Below are 13,079 nucleotides of genomic sequence, written 5' to 3'. Positions count from 1 at the left end.
TTCCCCTGGGGTGGCAGAAATGTAATTTAGGTTACACGTAGGCTGTATGGTGCCAAGTTGTGGAGGAAGCTGCCTCAATGCCTCTGTTAGCTCCTGTCCACACTGGCACCCATCGAGACACCCCACACCCCATGTGACCCTTGCCTATAGTCCATGCAGGTCACCACTGGGTCGTTCTGGGTCCCCTTCATTAGTCCTGATGGGACCTAAGGCTCCCTCTGCTCTGTCCATGCCATGTCAGCCTGGTGGGTCACTCACTGCTGCATCCCACACTGGAAAGAATGCTGCATGTCCAAGGCCCTGTCCCCTCCACAGACTCCTACCATCCCTTCTCTGGGATTGAATACCAGGAGACAAGAGCATAGGGAACCCGTTTTCTCAACCAACACTACCCCTCACTTATCACTTCGATTTTCATTCCTCCCACCTGCCCATAGGGGGATTGCTTCCCAAATCTTTGGCTTATGCCAGGAGTCCTTCTGTTTCTTGAGGGGCCCACCATTTTGTAACTGTACATTCTGCATTCATATCTCCCATCTCCTGCCTGAAGCAGTGAACACAGAATGGCTGTTCACATGGGGCATAGGAGCATTCAGGAAAAAAAGGAAACCGAGGAGGGGGAAGCCAAAACAGCTGATGTTTATTTCCCCCTCCTTGGTTGGTTGAGCACCTAATGCACTGGGCCTATTCCTCTGATACATGTCCTGGGAAATCCAGGTGGATGAGACACTTCCACCAGCCTAACCAGCACCATGGTGTGAATTTAAAAAGGTGCCCCTCTGCAACTACTGGACATCCACATTGCAAAAACAATTGTACGTTTGATTCACCTTGCACCTTATGCAAAAATTAACTCCAAGTAGATCACATACCCAGGTAGGAGGAAAAAATCTTTGTGACCTTGGGTCAGGCAAAGATTTCTCAGTATGACACCCAACCATAAAATAAAACATTGATAAGCTGGATTTCATGAAAATTTACAACTTCTGCTTTTTGAAACACACTGTTAAAAGAAAGGACATACAAACTGCAGAGTAGGAGAAAATATTTACAAAGCATATATCTGATAGAGGACTTGCATCCAGAATATATAAAGAACTCTCCAAATTCAATAATAAGAAAGTAAAAAATCATAAAATATTGAACACACTTCACTAAATAAGATATGCCAATGGCAACTCGGCACGTGAAAGGATGTTTAGCGTCATTCATCATTAAGGAAATGAAAATTAAAACCACAATGAGCTACTGCTACATACTTATGAAAATGGCCCAAATTAGAAATGACCCACAATGGCAAGTTGGTGAGGATGTGGAGGAACTGGAATGCTCATACACTCTCATGTATAGCCCCAAACTGGAAACAACAGGTGAATGAGTAGGCAGACTCAGTGTGACCATACAGTAGAATATTACTCGGCAATAAAAAGGGATGGACTGCTGATGTACACAACATGATCAGTCTTTTTAAAAAAAGTTTTACTTATTTATTTTTGAGAGAGACAGAGCAGGGGAGGGGCAGAAAGAGAGAGGGAGACAGAAAATCCCATGCAGGCTCTACACTGTCAGTGCAGAGCCTGATGCGGTTCTCAAACTCACGGACCATGAGATCATGACCTGACCCAAAATCAAGAGCCAGATGCTCAACCGACTGAGCACCGGGGACCCAGGTGTCCCCACAACATGATCAGTCTAAAATAGTTATGCTAAGTGAAAGAAGTCAGATTAAAAAATAGTATATGCTATATGATTCCATTTACATAAAATTGTAGAGAATGCCAGTTAATCTATAAAAAGGAAAATCAGTCATTGCCTAGGGACAGTGATAGGGTGGGGCAGGGACAAGGGAAGGAAGGTTTACAAAGGGACAAGGGCACTTCTGGAATTATAGATATGTTTATTATCTTGATTGTGGTGATGGTTCCCCGTGTAAATATATGTCAAAACTTATCAAATTGTATGCCTTAGCTACATGCAGTTTATTGTACGTCATTTCTACCTCAATAAAACTGCTGAAAAAACACCCAAAGAGGATTTTGGCTTTGCTGATCAGGAGCTTATGATCAGGCTTTTGGGAAGTAGTTTCCATTGAGAAGTATGGGCTGACAGCAGTCAATAATGGACTGACGAGCAAAAAAGAAAAAGGCACCTTGTTTTCAGGACACTTTACTGCTTTCTGCCAGAAAACAGTTCTCATAAATAGTAAGTCTGTGGTCACTCTGTGCCTGATGATCTTGGTGTGTGCACTGGAGCTGCTGCAGTGGCTCCCAGGAGCTCACAGCTGGAGCCACAGTGTCTCTTTCTCTTACTGGCCACAAGGATAGGTGAATAGGAAGCAGGCTGCAGGGACATGACAGGTGCATTTGTGTGAGCCCCTTGTAGAGTCTTGGAGAAGGGGGTGACATGTATCTAGGTCCAGGGTCAAAGGGGCCTGCAGGGAGGCTGAGTCTTGGGAGGGTGGTTGGGGGCCAGGGGAATTTATGGGAAATTATCCAAGGGTGTCAACTTGGATGCCTGAAAGGGAGGCGGAGGAGAGTGGTGGGGAGAAATGGGTGCAGACAGACGAGGTTGGAGACGCAACCCAGTGGGGAGGAAGATGGCAGAAAGACATGGCTCAGGAAGGCCAAGAAGGAAGTAAATTGGCCACTGAGTTGGCATGGCCCTTGAAGAGCCTGTGGACAAGTACAGTGGGAAGAAGCCGTGTCTGGGGATAAAGTGGTGGGTGGACAAATGACTTCATCCCACACAGGGGGCTTTCAGTCTTTCAGGGAGAGACCAATGAATGTAGCATCAGGATACGTAAGCTGTGGCATCTGACAGACTTCCCTTCTCTGAGCCTTAGCCTTCACAGAGGGCCCAAGGCTCCTAATATAGACATTTACAGTTATAAGTAACCTTATGAACATAAGGGCCACTGCCTAGAAATCCTTCTGACTCATCAGATTTTCTCTTTTGACCCACAGAAACCTTAATGGACACCAGAACGGCTACCGCAGAGCTGGGCTGGACAGCCAATCCTGCGTCAGGGGTGAGTGTCAACCATCCATCCTTCAATCCTGCTGTGCAGTCTAGGGCCTATGGGATGGCTGGGGGAACAGAGCCTGCCTACAGTAGGACCTTTGTGGGGGGAATGTAGATGTGAGTGGCTGTGTCCTCTGCCCATCCACAAAGAGGCAGCACTGAAGATCTTTGGCCTGAGCTGCTCCCTGGTAAGATGTTGTAGACCATCTCTGACACAGTCCTTCAGGAAGCTGGCTCCCAGGTGACTAGGGCTGTGCCTGTGTGGGAACAAGGGCAATGGCTGCCAAGAGCTGAGCACTCAGGCCAATGGCACTGGGGTAGATCAGAGATCTGTGATGCCCACAGGGCTGCCAAGAGGCAAGGGCACGAGGAACTGGAAGTCAGAAGGGCTGAAGCTCTCTTTCACCTGGAGCTTGCCTTTGAGAGATGTTCTTGATTCATTTGTTCAGTGTTCATGTCCCTGGCCAGACCCTGTAGCCACAAGAATGGAAGAGCTCTGAGGACCTCGTGGTCTCCATGGGTGTGGGGACTGCCAAGTTCATAAACAGGCAGAAGTACATCTCTTCTTTGTGGCAGTGGAGTAATCAACAGGCAGGTGTGGCCCAGAACTTGGGATGAGGAACTTGGCAGGGACACAGGAGCCTTTGCAGAGAAGATGCATGCTAGTTGGGGTTTGCAGAGTGAGTAGGAGTTTGACAGGTTAGAGAGTCTGCAGAGATATTCCAAGTAAGGGAAATAATTGACCAGAGGCATGGGGCCATGAAAAGACATGAGACAGGAGAGTCTGTGTTTTTGGAACATGGCAGGGTGTGGACAGGGCTAAGATGGGGCTGGGGTGTGGGTTGGAACTGGGTCTGATGGCAGAGGACTATGCCTGCCATGCTGAGGAAGCATAATGGATTTTATCCTGTAGGTAGTGGACAGATCCTGGGCAGGAGAATAACATGTATTAGGCTCTTCCAGCTGTCTTCGGTGGGTGGGAAGAGTGGGATGAAAATGGGATACTTAGAGGGCAGTTGGAGCAAAGCAAAGGAAGAAGCATTGGCAGCCCTGGCAATGGATGGACTGCAGGAGGATGGAGCGGGAGATGGAGGAGGGGAGATGACGTTCAGGAGCCTGGCACGAGTGACTGATCACCAAAGGAGAGGGGCCGGGGAAGGAGTGGGCTCTTCATCCCAGCAGGGAGCCAAGTCAGCTGGGGTGGGGCTGCCCACGCCTCCTGTCTCCTTCCCTGCCTTTGGTGGCCTCTACCCCAGGGCCCCTTTACACCCTGTGGTGCGTATCATGACCAGGCCTTTCACCCACTTTTACTGTAGGGTCAGTACGAAATGGCCACTCAGGTCCCAGCAGGCTGTGCATCCTCCCCGGCTCTCACTGTCCCCACTCTATCCCAGCAATTGGAGAAACACACCCCCCGGGAGCAAGCATCCTGCCTTGGAGCAGGAAGGCAGGGATTACCACGGGTTGGCGTTTTCCAAAGCAGGGCCCAGAGCAGGGGCCAGTCCTGCCCACGCAGACCAAGTCCCAGTCCTGCTGGGAGCACGGTGGGCAACTAGGGAAACTCCCCTACTTCTACAAGGGACTTTATACAAAGCCTGTGAGGCAGCACCTCTTCATGTTGCTGGATATTAAGAACCTGCCACTCTTTTACAAATTACGTTATTGTTTGAAGGCCTGTGCTTTCACAAAGTATCAACATGATTTATGGCGAATTTTCCCTGTGATTTTTGTACACCTGTGTTCTTTAAACTTCTGCTCTCCTTTCCCAAGGAAGATTGTCCTTTAGGAAAATACTCAAAGTCAAGTGATGCCCTTTAGAGACAGCAGCTGCCGGGCTGCTCTGTGCTTGCCTTCCCACTGGTTAGCAGCCAAGGTTCAGCTGCCTTCCTCCACACCCTTACAGCCAGGTAGCTCTGCTCTAGGTGCCCTGAGCAGCCTCAGAGCCTGCCTGGTTTATAGTGAGTGGCTGGAGGGTCAGGCTGACCCTAGCCTGGGTCGAGAGGGAAGAGCAAGGACCACGCTTCCATCCCAAACCTCTCCTCCTCCCCCTCTGTTATCATCTGGATAGTTGCCCCTGATTCTGTGAATACCCCAGTGGCTCCCAAGTGTGTGTCCCTAGCCCATCCTCCATTGGATGCTCATGGGCATGCCAGTCTAAGCCTGGCCCAAGCAGAATTCAACCCCCTCCACCTCCCTCACCAAACATGAGGTCTCCATTTTAGCACATTGTAAAGACCAAACACTGGAGTGATTCTTCTTTGTCATTTCCAGGCCCATCCACACGAGCACCTTTGCTATCCCCCTGACTGTACTGGGTCCCCATCACAGGTCCACTCAGGGCCAGGGAGCTTTCCTCAATAACACTTTTCATAGTTGCAGATTTTGCATCTTTATGTGTCAGTGTTGGATTAGTTTTTATCCCCCCTAATTCTAGCTCCTCTTTGGCCATACTGTCACCTCAAAGGTAGCTGGGATTCTCCCTATTTGCTCACCGTTGGAAACTGGCACTGCCTGACTCAGCTACTTGCTGAAAGTTTCTGACCTGGGCAAGTGGGTGGATGATATGGTGCCATTCTTGGGATGGGGGACACAGGAGGAGCAGCGAGCTTGGGTGGGAAGAGGCAGAGTTCAGCATTGGACCTGTTGAGTTTGCAAGGCACCCATGGGGATGGGCTCTGCCAGAATTTGACTCATAGGCAGTGGAATCAGAAGGCAGGCAGCCTCACTGGGAAGGGAGCCTGGGGCGTGGCTGCAGTCTCCCAGAGAGCATCTGGAGGGAGATGAGGTGACAGCTTCAGATGGGTAATCTGAATTGAAATGTCAAATATAGAAAGAGGAGCCTAGAAAGGAGACTGAGAAGGTATGGCTCAGGAGGCAGGAGAAAACTAAGTGGTTCTCTCACAGGAACCAAGAATGTGTCAAGGAGTAAGAGGAGACAGAAGTGGCAAATGGTGCGGGGGGCTGGATGGGCTTAGTTACAAGGACCCTGTTGGTGACCCGTGTGGAAGGTTTCACAGGGGACAGGCATAGAAGCCAGAAAGCAAGGGTTGAAGGTCAGTGGGAAGTGAGACAATGGAGACAACACTTTGTGAAGAGGCAGGAAGACCAAACATGGGGACAGAGGGAATGGGGCTGTGGGCACATTGGCTCTTCACGGGAAGAGACTCCTGTAGAAATGGAAGTACAGAGATAAGGTGGCTACAGAGAGATGTGGGCACTCAGATTTTGTGACAGAAGCCGTGAAAAGGAAAATTATTTCAATGTTCTATCTTCTCACTGAGGTTGGAGTCCAGGTTCAGGCCCCGAGGATGGGGCGGTCTTGGGCAGCAAGTTTTAGGGGGGCAGAGCAGGTCTGAAGGCACTGCTGGTGTTGGAGATGTGGAGAGAGACTGGGTGTGTATAGAAGGAATGTGGCCTAGCTGTGGCCACAAGCCATGTGTCTGTGGTGCCCTGATCTGCAGGTCCCCTTCAGTGATCTGACCACATAGGAGGACGTGTCCTGGTAGATTGTCCTGAGGTGTGGGTGTGCAAGAACAGTAGGCCTGGAAGGGTAAGGGGCTGAGGACATTGGTGAAAGGAGGTTGGCATCTTGTATCAAGGCATCTACTCAGCAGGAAGAAATGTGACACCAGGAGGGATTGACCACTGTGACAAAGTGCAGGGGCCCAGATGGAGGTCTCAGTAAGACTGGAGGAGGACCACAGGCTACAGCCTTGAGGCAGGGCTTGGATTTAGGATATGCAGAGTACTTCTGGGTGGTAAAGAGGTCCAGGGAACAGGATTGAGGTCAAGTATTTGAGAAGCCAGGGGGCTGGGTGGGTGACCACATCTTCCTGGGACCCACTGAGGATGAGACACTCCCCACCCCCACCCCCAAAAGGGGGAAGAGGCCTCAGATCCTCTCTGCAGTCGTGATACTATGCATGCATGCCTAAAATGGAAAAGGGTGGACTGGCATTGTTCCGGTAGCCTGGGGGTCCCCAGCGAACTGAGTTTGTCTTGACCAGAAGAAGCCTAATTCTGCCAGGGGGCCCAACTGGCATTCCAATGAACCCTACCCACAGTGCACAGCCTGTGAGGTGGCTCCCCAGAGAGAGGCCATGGGACTCTTCCTTTTATGGGGCTCCCTGGATGTCTTCACAGCTGTGCTTGAGAACCACCAGTTGTGGGAAGGCGTTGGACCGCCCACCCACACACAGCCCACAAATTGTTTTCAGTTCTATTGCTGGAAAGTGGATCATAATATTCCATGTCAAACACAGAAAGTATTTGTGCCCAAATGAAAACTGTTGCTTTATGATCTAATTGTAGCTTTAATTCAAAGCCTTTAGATTTAACCTGAATAGAGGCCACCTGGTGAGTAGAGGGAGAACGTGACATTTATCCAGTAACAAATGCCAGGGAGGAGCTTAGCTGCCCACCAAAGGGCATCCCAGGGACCCTCACTGGTGACACGTGTGACCTTGGGCTGGCTTCATAGATCTCTCCCAAACCCTTGCTTCCAGCCCTGCTACAAAATGTTCCCTGACCTTCACATTTCAGGGCCTCTGGGCAGTGGGGGTGTTCAGGGAGGCCTCATGGTAGACACTCAGTAAGTGGTGGTCTTTATGGCTACCGCTCTCACCAATCTACCCCCCCCCCCCATTTCTGGATGCTTCCTGGCCCTCCCTACTCTTTTCCTTCCCCCCTCCCTTCCTGCATCACTCCCTGCCCCTCAGGTATCAGCTCTGTACTCACCCCCTAGGGGAGCCCTCCTGGATCCTTCTCTCCACCAGGGCTCACTAGGTGCTCTCTTCTTGAAGCCCACACGGCTTGGTGCAGACTTCTGACACACTGTCCATTGCTCTGTGAGCTAACCAGATATTGGTGTGGTCTCCCCCGCTGGCCAGAGGATGAAACAGCCTTATCTCTGTATTCCTGGTGCCCAGCACCAGCCCGGCAGGAGACAGGCCCCAATAAATGTTTGTTGACCAAATAAACAAGGAAGGTCCAGAGCATTCCTGATACTTCTTGCATCTCCAACCCAGGGTTCTGAACATAAGAGATGTTCAATTTTGGTTTATTGTAGCCCAATGAAATACTTGTTTTAGGCCTCTCAATACCCAATTGGTTGTCAATATCTTTTCAAAGAGCTTACTTAGTGATGCAGATGGTGCCACCTGTCCTGAAATAAGCCTGACAATGGAGACCTGGACACCCAGGGGAAGGTGCCACTTGCTTTCAGGTGCTGCCTATGATGGGTTAGAAAAACAAGCCTAGGTCCCTCTGATAGTGAGGCTTATTCCACTCACTTATTGGAAATCCAGCCCCAGAGCTCTTTCACTTTCCATGAGTTTTGCCAGGGCTCACTGGCTCTGTGCACCTGGGCTGCCCATGGGCTCTGTGTGTGTAGGTTTCTGTGTCTGTGGGCCATGTGGCCTAAGTGTAAACATCTACCTCAGTTATCTGCAAAGAGTGCTCCCTGGGCTTCCAGATTCCAGCTGCATCTGCACTGCCCTTGGGAACCACCTTCCTGGCCTGCTACAAAGCCTGTTCACTACTTCAGTATTGGTAAATCCTTATCATGGGAAGGGGAATTTGATGGTGGCAAGATAGAAAAGGACTCCAGAGCCAAGCCTATGGGCCTTGAGGATGAGCAAGCTGGGTGTGTGTGTGCCTGTGCTCTGTGCATGTGTGTAAATGTATATATGTGTGTATATGTTCATATGTGTATGTATGTGTGTCTGTGGAAGTATACATGTGTATGTATGTGTATATATATATATATATATATATACACATATGGGCATCTGTGTATATATGTTGTTTGTGTGTATATATATGTGCATCTGTATATATGTGTGTGTGTATGTGTCTATATGTGTATGTATGTGTATATGTGTGAATATTCATGTCTCTGTGTATGTATGTGTCCATATATATGTCTGTATATGTATATGTGTATATATATGGTCACCTGTATATGTGTCTATGTGGTCATCTGTGCATATATGTGAGTGTATATTTGCATATATATGTGCGTATGTATATATGTATGTTGGGGGGGAGTTAAATGAGTTTATTTCATTTCATGCCCCTGTGGGCAGTTCCTAGAGTTCTGGAAATATCTTAAATGATGGGAGGGTTATTGGACTTAGTGGCAGAGCTTCCAGAGGAGGCCCCTGTGAAGGGAATAACACTCATTTGAATGCGTGTGTCTGGTAAACTGATTCATTAGCTCCCAACACCAGATGCACGTCCATGAGAACAGACACACGAGGGCCTCACCGCCACTACTTAGTGTCCACATGTGGACCTTCCTGGACACTTGGCAGTCCCTGGCTGCCTCCCTGCTTGCTGTCAGTCAGTCCTCCAGGCACCCCTGCCAGCTGCCCTTATCATGGGAATAAGGAAAGCATGGTCAGGAGAGAAATTTGCTCTTATAACACCCCATTTATTCCAAGGCCATGCAAAATCAATTGAAATTTGTCTGATGGATGAGAAGTTATAGAGGAGCCCTGAAGGCTCCAGGCCTTGGCATCAAATAAACTGGCTCCCATTCAGCTCTGCAGCTCCCTGGCTGTGTGATGTTGGTCTGGGCATTAAGACTCTTTCAGCCCCAGTTTCCCCCTCTCCTCAGTGGGGCAAGGTTGGCACCTCCTCATACATGAAACACTTCAGTAGGACATTTTCCTCTGTAAACACTCAAGAAACATTAGCATAGTACTAGCCCTTTGGAGGGCTGGATTTTCTCTTTTCTTTATTTGATGACTCAATCATGTTAATGAAGACAGAAAAGCCTGAGCTAAATTAGGCAAATCCAAGAGAAATTTAGCTCTGGGCAAAATGATTTTGTGAATGGAGCTTTCTGGTATTTGAATTTCAGGCCTTGCTGGGGGACAGGCCAGCAAAGGGGCTTGGGGTTGGTCATCCTTTCTCAGACTGGTACCACCACCTGGGACTTGGGAGCCTTTGGCCTGATTTGGCTTGATTGCCGGAAGCCACACTTGTATCAGTCCGGGTTCTCTGGTGGCCAGTGACAGAAGAGCTCAACTCAGTCTTTTTTTGTTTGTTTGTTTTAATGTTTATTTAATATTTGAGAGAGAGAGAGAGAGACAGAGAAACAGAGCTTGAGTGGGGTAGGGGCAGAGAGAGATGGAGACAGAATCTGAAGCAGGCTTCAGGCGCCAAGCTGTCAGCACAGAGCCCGATGCGGGGCTTGAACTCATGAACTGCAAGATCATGACGTGAGCTGAAGTCGGACACTTAACCACTGAGCCACCGGGGTGCCCCAAGCCCAACTCAGTCTTAAAGAAAGTGCCCTGGCTCATGTAACTGAATGGTATAGGGGCCGATGTGGCTTCATGTGTGGGCTGCTCCAGAGTCTAAGGATCTCTCTCTCTCCCTCTCTCTCTCTCTCTCTCCCTCCCCACACACCCCTGCCCATTCTCTTTTTTTCCCCATCTACTTTTTTCTCTCTCTACTCTCATGGTGCTGGTTCCCTACTGGGCCTCCTCTTGGTCCTAAGAAGTCCAGCTTCTACAACCTTGTTCATTCATATCCCCTGGGAAGAACATGCCCCTCTTGGTGGTTGCCCCAGAAGAAGCCCTGGAATTAGCTCTGAATGGGCCTGAGCAGCTTGCCTGGAATCCCATGCCTGCCTCAACTAGTTCTGCAGCCAGCAAAAGCCTAGTGCCCACTGGTCCTCCCAAATTCTGGGTCTGTCTCTGTGTCGTGCTGAGCATACCTGAACCCGGGGATAAAGGGCGAGAGGGAGTAATTCCCCAGAAAGAATTGGGATATAGGTACCAGAAGGATGAATAGATGCTAGGTAGGGAAAAATTAAATCTCATAGTGTATCACAGGCTCAGAGTGCATTATAGTCATGCACACATGATTCCTCAACAGCCCCATTTTACAGATGAGGAAACTAAGGCACAGAATCAGCTGTGAAATTACTCCCAGTCACATGGGTAGAAAGTGCCAGTGCTGATATCTCATCTCCTGCAGGCTGCTCTCCTGCTGACAACCATGGGGTACTGTCTTTCCCAATGAAATGCTGCCCACCTTGGTCTCTTCAGAGGGTGGCTCCAGAAGGAACTTCCAGGTCATGTTGCGGTGGGTTCCTCAAACTCAGACTGAGTACATGAAAGGTTTTCTCTTACAGTATGAGAGATGAGTGGTGTCCTTTCCCTGAGCTGTTAACAGGAATGAATATTGCTTTCTCCAAGGAGAGAGGCCCTGCCTCCCAGGGAGGAGGCCTCTGACCTCCCTGCTCCCTCCCCCCTTTCCTCCCCTCCCCCCACCCCCTCAGGTAAACCACTGAGATAAGTCAGAGCTCCCCACCCTGGGCCTCCCACCCACTCTTTATCTTTTTCTCTCGATACCAAAAGGCCTGTAATTAGGAAACATTAGCAGGCTCCAAACAGCTTTCATACCTGAAACATCCTCTGTAATTGCACTCAGCAGTGCTCTTCCCTGGCTATTAATGTCACTTTTATGAAGCAATGAGGAACAAAACACCCCGAGGCACTTAAAACATTTTTTTATATAATATGCGTCTTTTAGGAATGGAAGTTTAAAATCACCTGCCTGACAGAAACAGTGATAGACAAAGGCCCCGGAGCCGTGGAGGTGGGGCCCTGGAGAGAGGAAGGTAGTCCATGAGGTGCTGGGGTGCCCGGGGCTACTCTGGGAAGAGTGTGACAGCTAGGGGCCCGTGGGCTGAGGACAGCAGGTACCCAGGGCAGGGGAGAGGTGGACCAGAGGGAGCAGCAAGGGCACCATTCTGCCCTGCTTCATCGTCTGTGATTGCGCTCTCGTGCGGCTTTTATATGAGAGCTTCGTGGGCATGTGTGGGCCTTTGACAGGTGAAGAGAATGTTACAGATGACCAGTGTTGTTGAGTAGAATGGTAATTAGTATATTGGTTGCAGAAAGAAATTGGGTCTGACTGTGTATACGTGGGGCGGGGGTGAGGTAGGGGCGGAGCAGGGAGAGAGGTTGCGGGAGAGATGCTTCTTTAGCTTGCTGGATTAAAGAACTTTGGGAGTTTGTGACGGGTCACCAAAACCTGTCTGGCAGTATCTTGTTGTTCTTGGAAGGAGCTCACAGGCTCATTCTGCAGCGGAGCAGGAGATATGTCTGTCTGCAGACTCTGAGAGGGAGCCCCAGAGGTCACCAAGCCCCCCTTCCCCTTCTTGGAGGCGGGCTTAACCTTCATTTGCTGGCACAGACAGGTGTTTTTCCTCTTTCCTAAAACCTTCCCCAGAAAGGCAGTCACCTCCACCACATCCCTTGTTCTAACGCTCAAAGTTTTCTGCCACTGATAGGTGAGCCTGAGGACCAACTGCCTGATGGCTGCTCTCCTCACATTGAAGGCAGGAGTCGCTCTCAGGGCTATGGAAGGAGACGGGCACCAGGACAGAGCTAGGTGGGTCAGCAGGGGCTCCTTGCCTGAATTCACAGCTCCATCACACTGGCTGCCTTGGTGAAGAAAAGAAATTGGGGAAGACAAAGCTTTAGAAGGAAGGTGAGACAGAGCTTCGAGGCCTAGCAAAGATGAGTGAGAGGCAAATGGAAGAAGAAGGGAGGGTCAGGATGGGCAGACACAGATGTGGACCCTGAGTCTAGGTCTGCAGGGACCAGCCTGGCCTCTGTGGAAACCGAGCAGCCCTCTGATGATACCTTTGACTTTACCTCCCCTTACGGCCAAAAGCATTGGAGTAATTTGGCCCCAAACCCAGTGTATAATAGTCTCCCCTTATCCACAGTTTCACTTCCGTGGTTTGAGTTACTCACAGTCAGCTGTGGTCTGGAAGCAGGTGATCCTCCTTCTGATGTATCGTTAGAAGGTCAGTAGCGGCCTAGCGCTCCGTCACAGTGCCTGCGTCATTCCCCTCACTCCGTCTCATCACGTAGACATTTTATCATCTCCCATCATCACAAGGAGGGTGAGCTCAGTACAGTAAGCTGTGTCGAGAGAGAGAAACCACATTCACGTAAGTAAGTTTTATTACAGTAGATTATTATAATCTATTTTATTATCAGTTCTTTTTGTGCTAACAACATTTATACATT

General features: G+C 49.6%; 1 protein-coding gene across 3 annotated transcripts in view; it reads left to right on the top strand.

Annotated features, from left to right (window-relative positions):
* The window catches only part of EPHB1 (EPH receptor B1), a 322,262-nt gene that overhangs the window by 24,359 nt on the left and 284,824 nt on the right, over positions 1–13,079 (top strand). For all 3 annotated transcript variants that reach the window (XM_042999022.1, XM_042999024.1, XM_042999023.1), the window contains exon 2: positions 2,964–3,028. In XM_042999022.1, coding sequence (XP_042854956.1) covers positions 2,964–3,028 — 65 coding nt within the window. The remainder of the gene's footprint in view (positions 1–2,963; positions 3,029–13,079) is intronic.

The sequence above is a fragment of the Panthera tigris genome, chromosome C2 (genome assembly GCF_018350195.1).
Source record: "Panthera tigris isolate Pti1 chromosome C2, P.tigris_Pti1_mat1.1, whole genome shotgun sequence".
In the NCBI taxonomy this organism is placed as follows: domain Eukaryota; kingdom Metazoa; phylum Chordata; class Mammalia; order Carnivora; family Felidae; genus Panthera; species Panthera tigris.
Note: the sequence above shows the minus strand (reverse complement) of the source record. Positions and strands in the feature narration are given on the sequence as shown.